The sequence below is a fragment of the Oncorhynchus kisutch genome, linkage group LG21 (genome assembly GCF_002021735.2).
Source record: "Oncorhynchus kisutch isolate 150728-3 linkage group LG21, Okis_V2, whole genome shotgun sequence".
NCBI classification, from domain to species: Eukaryota; Metazoa; Chordata; class Actinopteri; order Salmoniformes; family Salmonidae; genus Oncorhynchus; species Oncorhynchus kisutch.
In genome coordinates this window covers 18144986-18159004 of record NC_034194.2, presented here as the reverse complement: position 1 = coordinate 18159004, position 14019 = coordinate 18144986, and the positions used below count along the sequence as shown (strand labels likewise).

At 44.6% G+C, this 14019-nt stretch overlaps 1 protein-coding gene across 15 annotated transcripts in view; it reads left to right on the top strand.

The window, feature by feature from the left end:
• Positions 1 to 2547: 2547 nt before the first annotated feature.
• LOC109885485 (afadin) overlaps positions 2548 to 14019 on the top strand; it is a 125738-nt gene continuing 114266 nt past the window's right edge. For 7 of the 15 annotated variants that reach the window (XM_031800976.1, XM_031800982.1, XM_031800975.1 and 4 more), the window contains exon 1: positions 2549 to 2923. In XM_031800976.1, the coding sequence (XP_031656836.1) occupies positions 2822 to 2923 (102 nt within the window). In that variant the 5' untranslated portion in view covers positions 2549 to 2821. Of the gene's footprint in view, positions 2924 to 14019 lie in introns of all 15 variants that reach the window. The other 8 variants (XM_031800985.1, XM_031800981.1, XM_031800983.1 and 5 more) reach the window with 2 other exon arrangements.

Below are 14019 nucleotides of genomic sequence, written 5' to 3'. Positions count from 1 at the left end.
TGACTGTGAGAGTTTCCTTCTCCGGAGATGCAATTCATTTTACACTGTGCTTTCAAATAACAAAAATCTTGCCACTGTTACATTTTTCCAAGACATCTGCACTACCTTTGGGAACATGGAGAAGTCACAACTCAAACAGCAGAATATGTCTCTTGTCGTGATGACACCTAATTTAGCCACTGTTCAGTACCATGGTGACATAGATAAACATGTTCTTTGCCTTTGTCAATTTCAGGTTAGCTATTCGTTTGATGATATTTTGCAGACATAACATGTCCTTTTCATCTACCGTAATAGCGGCAGTATAATTTTCCAAGTTTCCCCCCACAAATGAATCCTTCTGTTGGCCAGTCCAAGAGTTACATTTCCCTTTCCTTCTAAACAGGAAACATCTGCAGTGGTGTGAAATGTGGACGTTAGGGATAAGTCGGATTTAATTGTGAACATTTCAATTCCATTATGATGTGAACTGTCTCCCCTGATACAGAAATAAAAAGGTGGGAGGTGAAATCATACCTCTGCAAACAGAGCAATGCTAACAAAAGCAATCGTCATCTTAGTCAAATGGCACGAAGCAAAAACAGGTGAAAACAGAAATGGATAGAGATGGACCAAACCAAAGTCATCTTCATTCACAATACATGTCCAACAAAATGTTGCTGAGTGATCTTGTCTTTATTTACTATGTTGTGTCTGATGGAATGATTGGTGCAAAGACTGCAATCAGATTTTCTCTGAGTAACAATAACAAACTATCTTAGTAGACAGAAAATATCCCTTTATCCTGATTTCTACACTATCCACTGGCCCTGGTATAAGAATACTTTGTCTTTATGCTCTGTAGGATGGTCTAGAATCTACTCAGTCATATAGTGCCCAGTCCCGTATGCCCATATAGAACACAGGCAGCAACGTAGTGACGTAATGTAGTGACGCAATTGGGCTTATATTGCGCCAGTGGCCACAGTAGCCCTGCCTGCCTCATTGACTTGACTGCTGCACAGGACTGCACAGCTGCGCTCGTCAGGTTTAACGTGATGCTGTCAGACTGTGCATGGCCCTTCCATCTTTGCATGAGCACAGGAGCGAAAGCTACGCAAAATAGGCCACACAGACAGAGCCATATGAGTAAATGCTCTGTTCAGCCCTGTTTTTATGATCCCATACAACACAACATTTTTCTGTCTGACTGACAATTACAGCACACACTATTGCAAGAGGTTGTTGTTTTATATGCTGACAATTCCAAAGCATTTAGTCTTGAGTCAGAATCAAAATCTGTCGGTAGCAATAAAATGAGTATAAATGATGAGGCGATCACCGTTTGACCCTTCAGTTAGTGGCATGCCTATATCATGTCACAGTGAGTTTTTCTGAGATCCAAAACAAACCTATGTCTCAGTGGGTGTGGTTACAGAATGATGACATTGCCTTGGCAGTATGACAATCAACATTTACATTTAGCAGACGCTCTTATCAAGAACAACTTACAGTAGTGAGTGCATAAAATTTCATTTGTACTGATCCCCCATGGGAATTGAACCCACAACCCTAGTGCCATGCTCTACCAACTGAGCCACACAGGACTAATCAACACCTGCTGACTCAGATCTGTTTTGGGGACAAGGAGAGAAACAGATAACATACATAGGCCTACTGTCATGAAATATTAGATAACATACAGGTAACTGACAAACTAAATTAAACACTTGAGTAAATATGGGATACAAAGTATGTTGAAAGCAGGTGCTTCCACACAGGTGTGGTTCCTGAGTTAATTAAGCAATTAACATCCCATCATGCTTAGGGTCATGTATCAAAACGGCCAGAAGCCCATTATTTTGGCTACCGTGACTAGCAGAAAAGATCTCAGTGACTTTGAAAGAGGGGTCTTAAAAGAGCATATGGGGTTTAAAGTGTGTGTGTGTCACCAGATCTCAACCCAATTGAACACTAAAGGGAGATTCTGGACTGGCGCCTGAGACAGCGTTTTCCACCACAATCAACAAAACACCAAATGATGGAATTTCTCATGGAAGAACAGTGTCACATCCCACCAATAGAGTTCCAGACACTTATACAATCTATGCCAAGGTGCATTGAAGCTGTTCTGGTGGCTCAATGCCCTATTAAGACAGTTACCTGTGGCATTATAACTAGATGACAATTGACATGAATATGTAATAGCTTAATTATTATTTATTGAACTGTGGTTTATTTATTTAACCTTTATTTAACTAGACAAGTCAGTTAAGAACATTAAGAACAAATTGTTATTTACAATGACGGCCTTGGAACAGTGGGTTAACTGCCTTTTTCTGGGGCAGAACGACAGATTTTTACCTTGTCAGCTCAGGGATTCAATCTAGCAACCTTTCAATTATTGGCCCAACGCTCTAACCACGAGGCTACCTGCCGTCCATTGACAACGTTTTTATTTTTTTGTATCTATGTCTTGTACTAACTGGAAACTCAAATGGAAGCTGGACTGGAGTCGAAATAGTTAAGCGTGGACAGGCACAAATCACTATTGTGCTCGTGCACGGCGAATTGTAAGGATGTGAACGCGCACCAAGGTAGTCCCATTTGGTTCCCGGGGAGAGAGAACGGAGTGCGATAAACGAGAGAGAGGGACGCGGAAACAGCAGGAGCGGTCCGCGAGAGAGGTGCAGCGACCGGTGACAGCTTTTCACTCGAACCGTATAGAGACCAAATAATTGCTGCATTTGTATTTTTTTCCCCGTGAAGTTTCGGATCAGAGGCTTTTTGTAGGGACAAGGGGATCTTTCTTCTGTATAGAGAGTATCATTCGGGATTCAGAATGTCGGGGAGCAGGGAGGAGGAGCGGCGGAAACTAGCTGACATCATTAACCACTGGAACGCCAACCGGCTCGACCTGTTCGAGATCAGCCAACCCACCGAGGTGAGTCCGTGGACCTTCCCCGAGTACAGGCCGCACCAGTCGGAAAAGAGACGATAATTCCTCGGTGCAGTGGGAACTAGCTGAGGGAAACGCGCCTGATGAATTATTAAAAACTGGCAACCAAACACGTTTGTTAACAAATACCTGTAGAGTACTGTTGAAATGCAAAAATGAGTAAACAAAGTACCCAACCCACACCTTAGTTAATCGCTAACCAACCTGTCAACCAGATAGCTAGCCTAATGTTTGAACGTTAGCTAGCTAGAAAGACGTCTCGAAACGGGTTTTCTTGCGTCAGTGGGTGGTGCACTAACAGCAGCACGCTCTAGTTGTGGCGAGTGTATGCAATGCACGACGAGCTGCAACACAATTTATCCAACAGATCGCGTAAACTTGCTACAATCATGTCAGTCACACTTAACTGTATTATTAGATCGCTAACGTTACCTAGCTAGCTAACAGTAGCATCTAAACAGACGCAATCCGACCGGCGTTAGTTAGCTAGCTGGAAAACACAGACTCCGTAGCTAGTTACAGACAATTCAGTTTTGTATTTGTGCAGTTATTTAGCTTGTTTTAGCTACATTCATTCAAATTATAGTTATACCTACACGTGGAACACGCACTTAGATACCAACCCCGTCATATCGCTATATTTCCGTCTAAGCCTTCTGTATTTCACCACCGTGATGAGGGCTATCATTAGCCGGCATCAAACTAAAACCACAGAAACCTAGAAAGATAAAGCAAGGGCGATTCGCTGGCTAGCTAGCTTAGATATCAGCTAACGTTATCAATGGTTGAGATGACGATCAAGCCATTTTGTATGCCACCAGGTCGTTTGGTAGGTCCAATAAACACTGTTTTCTACTATATACGAAATACGTGTTTACTAAGATAATGTCTAGTGTTTAGGCAATACTAGTACTGTAGTGGGCAAAGTAAAATAATGATTATGGCTTATCCTACTACTACTGCATCTCTCGATATAACCAGATGGTTAGCTAGGCTAAATCCGTTTTAAAATGGTCTAAATACTGACCATCGATTATGGTTTGCTACCAGTCTCTGTTCTAATCAAACTACTAAAATTAAACTTGGGTCTCATGCCGATATTTCTGCATCCAACTTGCACGTGGTTTTTGTCTGATGGGGTTTTAGGTCTAGCTAAGATTTGGTGGACTGTGTGTGTGTGCTGTTTGCCACCCGTAGTCAAGTGTCTTTACGCGCGCAGGTAGAAGCCAGCCACCCCCACCTCTGAGTTGCAAATCAAAGCATTGGGGGTAACGGGGGACCCCTCTCATCCGATTAATTAGCTTTGGACAGCAGGACCGCTTCAGGCCTATGGCTGACGTAACTAACTTGCTGCGGTGTTCTGGGAATCCTGCAGTCCTGAGTTAGTATGCCCCCTCTTATTTCTAGGTGCATTATTTTTGCATTTGCTTGAGCAAAATGTATTTAGTGTTGGTTGGATTAACATGTCTCACATGTAATATACACACCCCTCCCCCTCTAGCCATTGCTCCCCACACCCACAAGTTCAACCATAATGCATGGCAATTTTCAGACCATTTTGAATTTTGTTTATTGCTTATGAGCTTGCCAACAAAATGTCAGGGATGTTGTCTGTTTTCGTTACCATAATGGAGGCCTTCTGAAAATGTTGTCATTTTTAGCCATGTGTGACAAGAGGCCCTTAAATCAAGATTTTTTTGGGGTATTGTTAATGACATCGTTTTATAGCATGACCCCATGGCTGGTTGTTTTAAAGCAGGTTGGCCAGTGTTTCTTTTCTTCCTCCCTCTGACTATGTCCTGTGGAATTCACTTCCTCTCATTACATTACCACACAATCATATATAGAAATTAGCAAATTGGGTTTGTTTGTAGTTTGTATGAAACTGCTGCTTTTCGGGCATACTGGTGGCTTGTGGATAGCAGGGGAAAAAACAATGTTTGTTCTCCTTACTCTTGATAAATGCTATAAGATATTCAACTGGTTGTAACTGCTGACCAAGTCTGTCTCTTTTGGAGTATGGACAAAATACCAGCAGTCTTAAGGACTTGAATGTTAAAACAATCCAAGCAGCATTTTCTTCTCCGATTTAGTATTGATCCTCATTAGCTGCGGGGCTTGAGAGAGGGTGGATGGAAACTTTTGACAGGCCCAAATCAACGCCCTGTGCATCACTGTGCCGTGTCAGACGGTTGAGTCTGTCCGTGAGTAACCAGCTTTGTTGCCGTCAGTGTTTCCATTCTTCCCTGTGGAAGCCAGTGATTTGATTGTTGGCGTCAGTGGAACGGGTGCACTGTTTAGGCCCTATCACATCCCTCCTCGGACTTGCAATGTGTGACCACTGTGATCCTGCGAAGTGTGATTGTTTAAACGGGGCCACCTGGGTTAAAGCTAGGTATGTCATCACTGGGTGGAATTAACCAGAAATGAAGCGCTATCCTCTTTTGTGTGGCACTGCTGCCAACTGAAATAAAGCACAGCTTGTTTTTTGTTATATTTTGAATGGAAAGAGGACTGAGTCAGTGATCAGAGCAACATTACGTATAACCTAACTGACCGTCTGATCCTTTGATGTTTAGTCCTAGTTTGTTTTTAACCATGCTGCTGTGAAATCCCATGTTAACATATCTACTTTCGTCATCCACCAGCAAACGGCTGTGACGTCATGTGGCCGTGTTTGTTATTGTTCCGAGTCATCATGTATGACGGTGGAGAGCTTCTGGTCCTGCAGGTCTCCTCTCCAGCATGTGACTTGCCACTTGACTCACTATTGCCATGGCAACACCATACTAGTGATGAGCACAACACAGGACTTCTTGCTTTGTGCCCTATCAGCAAATTGGACAAAGTCTATACCAACGGCGCATTATACATTCATCTCTACTGTGTCAATTCACTACAAGCTTTCATATTAACTGATACATCGGAGGTCGTGTGAAGGATTGTTTCATACAAAGCCCTACGATATGCTTCACTTTTGAGTGTATTGGATATCGTTATTCTCAGGGTTGCTTGTAATTGGAAAAGGAGAATGTGTCAACAAGATAAATACACACGGTCCACACACACTCCCCAGCTGGCATATGCTGCAGTTTGTATAGAAAATAGTTTGTCCACAAAATGTTGTCTTCACGCCATGCAGAGTAAAGTAGGCTACATAAAAAATGTAGCACAGAGGAAATGGACCTCTTTGTTACATCTGCCATTAGTGTGTTTGCATTACTGAGTGGCTCCCAGTACTTTAGTAGACCATCCATTCCACATGGGCTGACTGGTATGTGGTTTTAGGGAAATGGATCTATCACCCTAGCACAACTTCAGCAGATGGAGCCTGTCTTGCTTCATAGTCTTGAGATTAAATTAATCAAAGACGATGTGTTATTAGATTTGTCACACACCCATTTTCTTTACACTATGTCATTTCAGGTTTACAATCTCCATGGAGATTCTTTCCCTGCATTTAAATATGTGCACACACAAGCATCCTTGTGTGGGCGTTCGCTGTGTACTGTAATTACACCGTACACAGAATAGACGAGGTGATTTACAGTTCCCAACAGCTGTAATTTGTGATTTTATAATCCAGACAGTGGTAATCTGTGGGGACCTTGGAGTGGGCTGCCTGGGATTAGCACATCCTGACTGTGCATTTGGCTCAGTCATTCCCTCTGACTTTGTTTGTTGCTGCTCATACTGGCCAACACTTGGCTCCTCTTCATTGGGCCGAATTTATTATCCACTTAAAGTTGGAGACATGCATTGTAATATTTGATTACCACTGCCGGTGTTGTTGAATAGTTCACAAGATGACTAGGCTGGTATTTGCTGAGCTATTGGAGCTATTGGCTTTTGATTTGAGGGGATGCTGAGGTTTGGACTAACATGTATCGTTCATCCTACAGTGTGTGTGTGTACTACTGTGTCTTGTCTCCTCCTCCATGAACAAATCTGTTCAACTCTCTGCTACTGGGAGAATGGAGCTGTATGTGTGTTCCATGTCTTGGCTCAAGGATGTGTGTGTGTGTGTGTGTGTGTGTAGCTGAGAAAGCTCTGTAAGAGTAATGGCTCCCACCCAGTTCATTAAGAATTGGGCCAAAGATCACAACCACATCTTGTCACTTACTGGCTTCAAATGGAATTATGGCCCTTATGTCTCATCTCCACACTGGCTATTACACATCCTAATCTATCAACTACACTGCCTGCTGCTGTATTATGTTGGGTGATCTACATCAGCTGAATAACAAAAATGAGAACACATTTTCATGGATATAATTCTCAAATGGTGCTCTTTGGCGAATGGGTCACAGGATGTGGGGATGATGACCCCCCCCCCCCCCCCCCCCCCCCTTCCAGGGCACATTGAAAACACCTGGTATTATATGTGGATCTCTCTCTCACATGTACACAAGTGCCCTGATTAGTGGGCTCAGCAGAGAGGTGGTGGTGGTCTCTGCTGTAGGAGAGGCCTGGCCTTGGCTTGTCAGTCCCATTAATCCTCAGAGGCCTGACGGTCGTTCCAGTCCGCCTCTGCCCTTTCCTCACTCGACCACACAGCCCATCTAGCCCCCTGATATGGTTGTTCCTTCAGTCACTCAGAGCCAGTCTCAAGCCTGTAGGCCTTTGTGACCTCACACGATCAGATCATTTTGGGCTGATGACTTGTCTGTTTTGGTATTTACAATCAATAGAGATCTGCCCCACAACCTGGTATTTTCTTCCATTCTCTTCTGACTGGAGGAAATTTACATTTGCAGGCCCGGTGTCTGATATCAGGCTTATTGTTGCAGGACTTTTCTCATGTGAAAAAACTAAATCTGATCGTGTTGCGTTGAGTCTGCTTAGCTAGGGGTAATTGAAACCTACCTCAGCCGCCCCTTGTCCTTTAGTTACAGGGAATGTCTCCTTCCATTTGAACAAAATGTCTTCATGTTTCTGTCTGCCAAATAGTTTGTGGTCGTCTTTCATATTCCCGGAATGGTGTCTTTTTGTTTAGTACAGCCTGTCAGTGGCTGTGGTGGTGTTTTGGTGTGTGGAATGTCTCTCATGCATGTTTATGAACAACAGTCCGATGCTAGAGTAGCATGGGAGCTGCTGCCGCTGCCAATTAAGCTTTTAGAATGACCCTGGCATGAACTTAGACCTCCTACAGTAGGTGACTCCTGCCTAGCTGCTCCCTTCAATGGTGTCTGGTGATCATCGCCTTGTTGAGTGAAAACATGCATATCCCTTGTACAGGATTCTCCTTAATACTTCTGGAGAATATTGTAACATAAACAGATTAGCACAATCTTCAGGGCAAGGTGTAGCCTAATACTCCGGTCCAGTCCACACATTATCCAGATGATTACGTGGCTGCCCTCCCGTTTAGTTTGAGGGATGGACACATTAGGGACCAACCTTCTAGCTTTGAAAGCACACACAAATCCCTAGAACTGTGAAAGGTGAAGACGCATTAAACCTCAATTTTCTCCTATGATGAGGAACAGAAGGCAGGAGGAGAGAGCGATTTTAGAGACGGCAGGACTTCCTCTTCTCATTTTCAACCTGCTGGGAGAGCGCCTTCCTGGCAGAGCCAGCCTAATGCACGTGCTGTTCACTTCCTAATGTCCAAGTCGTGCTTCACTGATAAACTAGATATCCCAGTTGTATGGCCATGGTACTGTGCACAATGTAGCCTATACATTAACCTTGTTGTGGTACTTGTACGCATACATAGATTTATTTAATTTCTTTCTCAGTATGACGAGCAATGAGTTAATGTTCAGCTGGTTGTCTTTTGTCTTCCTGATTGGCTTTGAGTTTCCTCCTGAATAATGATCTATTCTCAGGTTGTTTCCCTTGGATTAGGAATGCTGCATGCCTGTGTATCTCAGAGCTTCCTGGAACTATGACATCATCCTAACCCCTTTTTGTATGCCTTATGGTACTGTATGTCCTGCTCAGACTCTTTGATGCTGCCTTTGGCAGTGCCGGCGACTCATCTCTGACCTACTCTGATCAAGCCAACTCTCGTCAAAGGCATCTATTCAAGTATGTTAATGATGGTGGGTGGCATCATATCCCAGTAGAGTTTACTTTTTTTTTATAGCAAGATATTGTAGTTTTGATCAGTCAACAAAAGCATGTTACATTCTGGAAGCGGCAGAAACTCCAGCCGTCTTGTGGAGCCCGGCTCAGAAGATGAAGGGGGGAGTAGGCGTTTGCATGTGCAGTGTCATCACATATTATACTTACACAAGTGCTTAGCCAAGCGCCGTGCTCTTTGTCATGTCTGTCTGGCCGACCCATGTCAGTGAGCATCTCTATTTTTGTATGTGGGAAAAACCTGAGCATGGCCTCTGTTGCTACTAGCCTGGGCCTAATCGCTGACACAGGAAAGTCTTCACTCTAACACATTGTTGGAAGGGGGGTTGAGCTGAGAGGGGGGTCTGCTAAGTTGGCCCTCTGTTTGCTTTGGACAGGGACGAAAAGCACAGACATCCTGTGGGGGGGGAGGGGTTAAGGGGGTGGTCAGAGGGGAACGGTGGGGGAGGTTGTGTTTGTGCCTTGTGCGGACAGCGAGCTGGGTTGGAGATAAAAGCTGGAATAAGGGTCTGCCCCCCCCCCCCATATCTCCTCTCTCCCTTGTGGCCCCTGGGTGACCAAACTAGCCCTCCTGTCCCTCTAGCTGGTAAAGGCCTGTTAGATCACAGACTGAGGTTAGGGAGGAATGAGGGGGAGGTTGGGATGAATAGCACTGTAGCATCCTGCAGACAAGTCACTCAGGATTGTTTTGTAAACATTTGGTGAACCCTAATCTAAGTCTAAATATCTTTCAGTGAGAAGTAGTTTGGATATAATAACTTACAGGCTTTTAAATGTCCATTTCACAATGTTTGGCCGGTTGATAATTGTGTGTGTGTGTGGGAATATTCTGCCTGAAGCAGCCTCGCCCTGAAACTCCAAAAATATAGACTGGGAACATCTGCTGCTTCTCATATGGGTCCCTGGCGTACCCTCTCCTCTCCTTTTTAATAATTTCAGCGCTCGGCTCGACCTGAACCCACCTTGCTGCTGCCTGTGTGGTGGGGCTGGGCTGGACAAGGAGCACGATTTGGCAGGCTGAGGGGGGCCTCTCTTGGAGTCTACTACCGGAGCACTTTCACCTTGTCCCACCTCTCCAACCCACACCCCTGTAGGCCTCAAGCAGGGGAACACCACAGACTGACCGGGCCTGGTCGACTGTAATAATAATAATACTGTTTCCAAGCAGACAATGGCTGCCTGAAGGATGACCGCTGTGGCCGAGGCTTCCCTAAACACAGCTCCACCCTCATGTTTGTTGACTTAACTGTCAGAAAAATGCCTTCAAGAGAGACTTCCTCCTTCGCACACACGTTTTCTTTCCCCCTTGTTTGAATTGTCGGGCCAATTCTGAACAGTGGAACTGGAACGCCCCTAGTTAGCAGTAGTCTGGGGCTGTGTTGTGTGCCAGGATCGGAACACAGAGGCCAGGACAAGGGGGGAGGAGAGGCCTGGTGGCGTTGAGTGACTGACCTCTCTGCCACTCCCTGACGCAGGTTGGGCCCAGATGTGTGATCTAGCTGGCCACTGTGGTGTGTGGTTATGAGGAACATGGGGGGGGTCCAGTCTGTGTAAGGATGTGGTCAGCTCCCAGACGTCTCCCCTCAGGCCCACGTGTTTGGTGGTGGGTGGCTGTGGAGACTCCCGGCACACACACACACACTAACATAGTCATCTGACAGAAAATGTGTTCCAAATGAGGCAGGCGGTCTGGCTCGCGCTTTGAGGGAGTTGATAGTATTTGGTAGGGCTGGGAATTGGGTGGACTGGGCATGCCTTCATGGTTACACTACACCTGGCTGTGGTTGCTATGGACACAGAAGCCTGCATAGGTGTCCTAAATTGGCCTGACTCTCTAAGGACTGACTGGCCTCTGACTTCATAGTGCGAGGTTCAGGTGAATTTTGTAGAGAATTGCTTTCTCCCACTCTGATAATTGGATAATGTTCGTCAGCACATTCTTACATTTTTTCCACTGTACCAAAGTCACCTCTCCAAGTGGATGGTGCTCTGTTGCATAATTCAGTGTATGCCCCTGTAAAACAACACATTTCACTGCACCTATCTGGTGTATGTGACATAAAACATCTTGTTTTTCATTGTGTGTCACATTTCTCGTCTCCACACACAGGAGGACCTTTAGAACACGCACACTAACGTCACACACACACACACACACACTGCGGAAAGCACTCACATGCAACCTGCGTGTGAGAAAATCTATACATTGTAATCATAGTGCCGTGTTGCACAACCACCCAATATTTCACAGCGAGGGTTTACATAAAGCCATTATCCAGCTTTAACCGTCTATTGATTTCCAACGGAACATTTATTTGGCTGATAAAAAACGCAACAACAGTAAGACATTGCGTTACACAAGTGGAAACCTCCATCTATAATGAACCATGGGACTGCAGTGCAGAACTACAGTTTTATTACAATAAAAATGAAGCATCTTGTTTCACTCTGGTCAAAAGGGAGTTTGTGTGCGCTAGCCCGTCAGTGTGCGAGCTGTCGAAGAAGACTGAATAACGCGCCTATGAGGAACAACCTTGAGTCCTGTCCTGGAACTCGCCAGCTATTCTCACTGGGCTCCGTTAGGAGAGTCAGGAACTTCTTTTGGCAGATACAACACTATTTATCAAGGGAGGAGAAACAAAAAAAAGAAGCCACACCTGTTTTTATTTTCTTCAACCCGTGCCATAATGGTTCATGAGCAGGACCTGTTTTGAGCTCCCAGGGATAGGATAACCCACATACCCGCTCAGCCACAACAGTCAACCATGTGACCTGCCAGGCTCAGAACCCTGTCCCCATTCATCCAAACCTAATCAATGGCTTTTTGCAAGAACTCAGTGTGTGGGAGTCCCTTTTCACCGCTTTTACGTCTGGGGTTTGCACCCACCCAACTCTGCTTAGTCAGTGGTGCCTTCAGAGAGGAGCCCTGTTTCTGTGTACCTCAGAGGGAATGCCGTTCTCCTGTCTCCTCAGCCAGGACGGGGCCATTTTAAGAGGCAGAATCTCTTCCCTAAACGGTCTGTGTTATTGAAGCGGCAGACGGGCCCATCTCCCCCTGCGATTTACTGCTGTCTCTGTACACAGTGGACACTTTACACAAGGCCACTGGGCCTGATGATAAGACCTCACAACCAGGAAGTAAATTACCCAGCCCCCTTGGAGGACAGTAAATACTGGACCCCCCCCCCCCCCCCATAACAATGCGTCCACAGTTGGGCTATCGCATAACCTTGATCTGGCTGTTTATCAATGCTGTTAAGTGTTTTCCACGATTGATTTGCAGTGTTGCCTGGCGTCAGGGGATTTATGTCATGCCCCAGGTCCTCACTCCATCCCCCTCCCACAATGCTCCAAACGGAACAGACTGGGCACACCTGGGACACAGGAGATGCACTCATCTGGAGAGTCAGAGATTTGCTATAGAGCAGTGTTCTTCAGTCTGTTTCCTGGGGACCTATGTTCCTGTCCAGCACTAACAAGGATACTGCTGCTTAATAGTAATGTGGGGATAACTCTACACAGTTACATGTCGCAATATTATTTTTGGCTGATATTACAGGGTTGCGTTAATACAGAATTCTGCGTTATTCACGCAGAAACAAAAAATATCCTAAAATATTTAGCTGTGTATTGTAAAAGTATATATCTAAAATGCTTCTTATTGTAATTGCTGCTCTGCACCTGACAATTTTGACTTTGTGGATGTGCTATTTAGTGGAAGCCATTACAATTCCCTCATTCACAAACATGCATTATATCAGCAGACAGCGCTCCACCTGATGTGTAGACACTTCTCTCTGCTAAAATGTAAGATTTAACTTCAAGCAAAACATTAGGACGTTTTCCTGTGTACTTTTCTATAATACACAGAAATATGATGGCCATACTTAGTTTTTGAAAAAAAGACCATGCCTTTTCATTGTAAGCTCATTTACTTACGTAAGGCATTCCTAGTCGATCACCAAACATTTCTGTAGAAAAGCCAACGTTAAAGGCTTGCGCTCCTTTAAAAAATAAAAAATAGGTTCTAGGTGCACTTGATTCAGAAGCTCTGCACACCGGTTAGGCAAACTGTTCTCATTTTCAACCATTTAATTGGACTGAAAAGACACTGCCTACCCAGCGGACCAGGATCCTGTGGCTAAATCGACCTTGACGCCGAGGTTGGTGGTTGGTGATCACTGCACTAATGTATTGTGTGAAGGAAAGCTACAGTTGCAACGCCCCTGATCGCTCTATTGAAGCAAAACACACTGACTTTCAATATAAAACACAAGTCAAATGTTTTATATTTTATTGTTCTGCGTCTTGAAAATGCAGATATCTGAACGCTAACCTGACCCGTGTATTACTTCGACATTTGACTCCTAAGTATGGATTTGTAGCGCTAGTCAGCTGTAACTGTGCCAAAACTCTGGTGTTTCCTTCCTTTAGCTTCTTTATCTTCTTAAATAGTGAGCCCACCTGTTTTCAGCACTTGTTTCAAAACTCTTGTTCTCTTGTCGCTCTGCAGCAGGCGGTGAGCAATATGTTTAGAACATCAAATCGCAATTACATCGCAGTATTGAGTCGCAATACATATAGAATCGTGAGAATCACAATACATATCGTATCAGCACTTGGGTTTAGTGGTAATATCTTATTGTGAATTCCCAGCCCTAATGCTGTATGTATAAAGGAGGGGCATAGATACTCTCCATAGCGGGGAAGGAGAGCAGCAGTTTACAACACACCACATCCATAAGAGATGAGAAATTGGAAATGAAGACCATTGCCTCATGTTAAGTGGGTGTGTAGGAGGGGATTGGTTCCAGTGTAAAGAAGGCTATTAAAGCTCTATGATTTAAGTGTGTATTAATAGACTGGTAGGTGTTGTCTGGGTGTGGCATTAGTTTCGACAGAGGAGAATGTGAAGAAGCCCACAAACATTAACTGCAAGTAGTGTGATGTCATTTTCCCCTCCAGTTACTCTGAAATCCCCCTTCAGGTCTTAA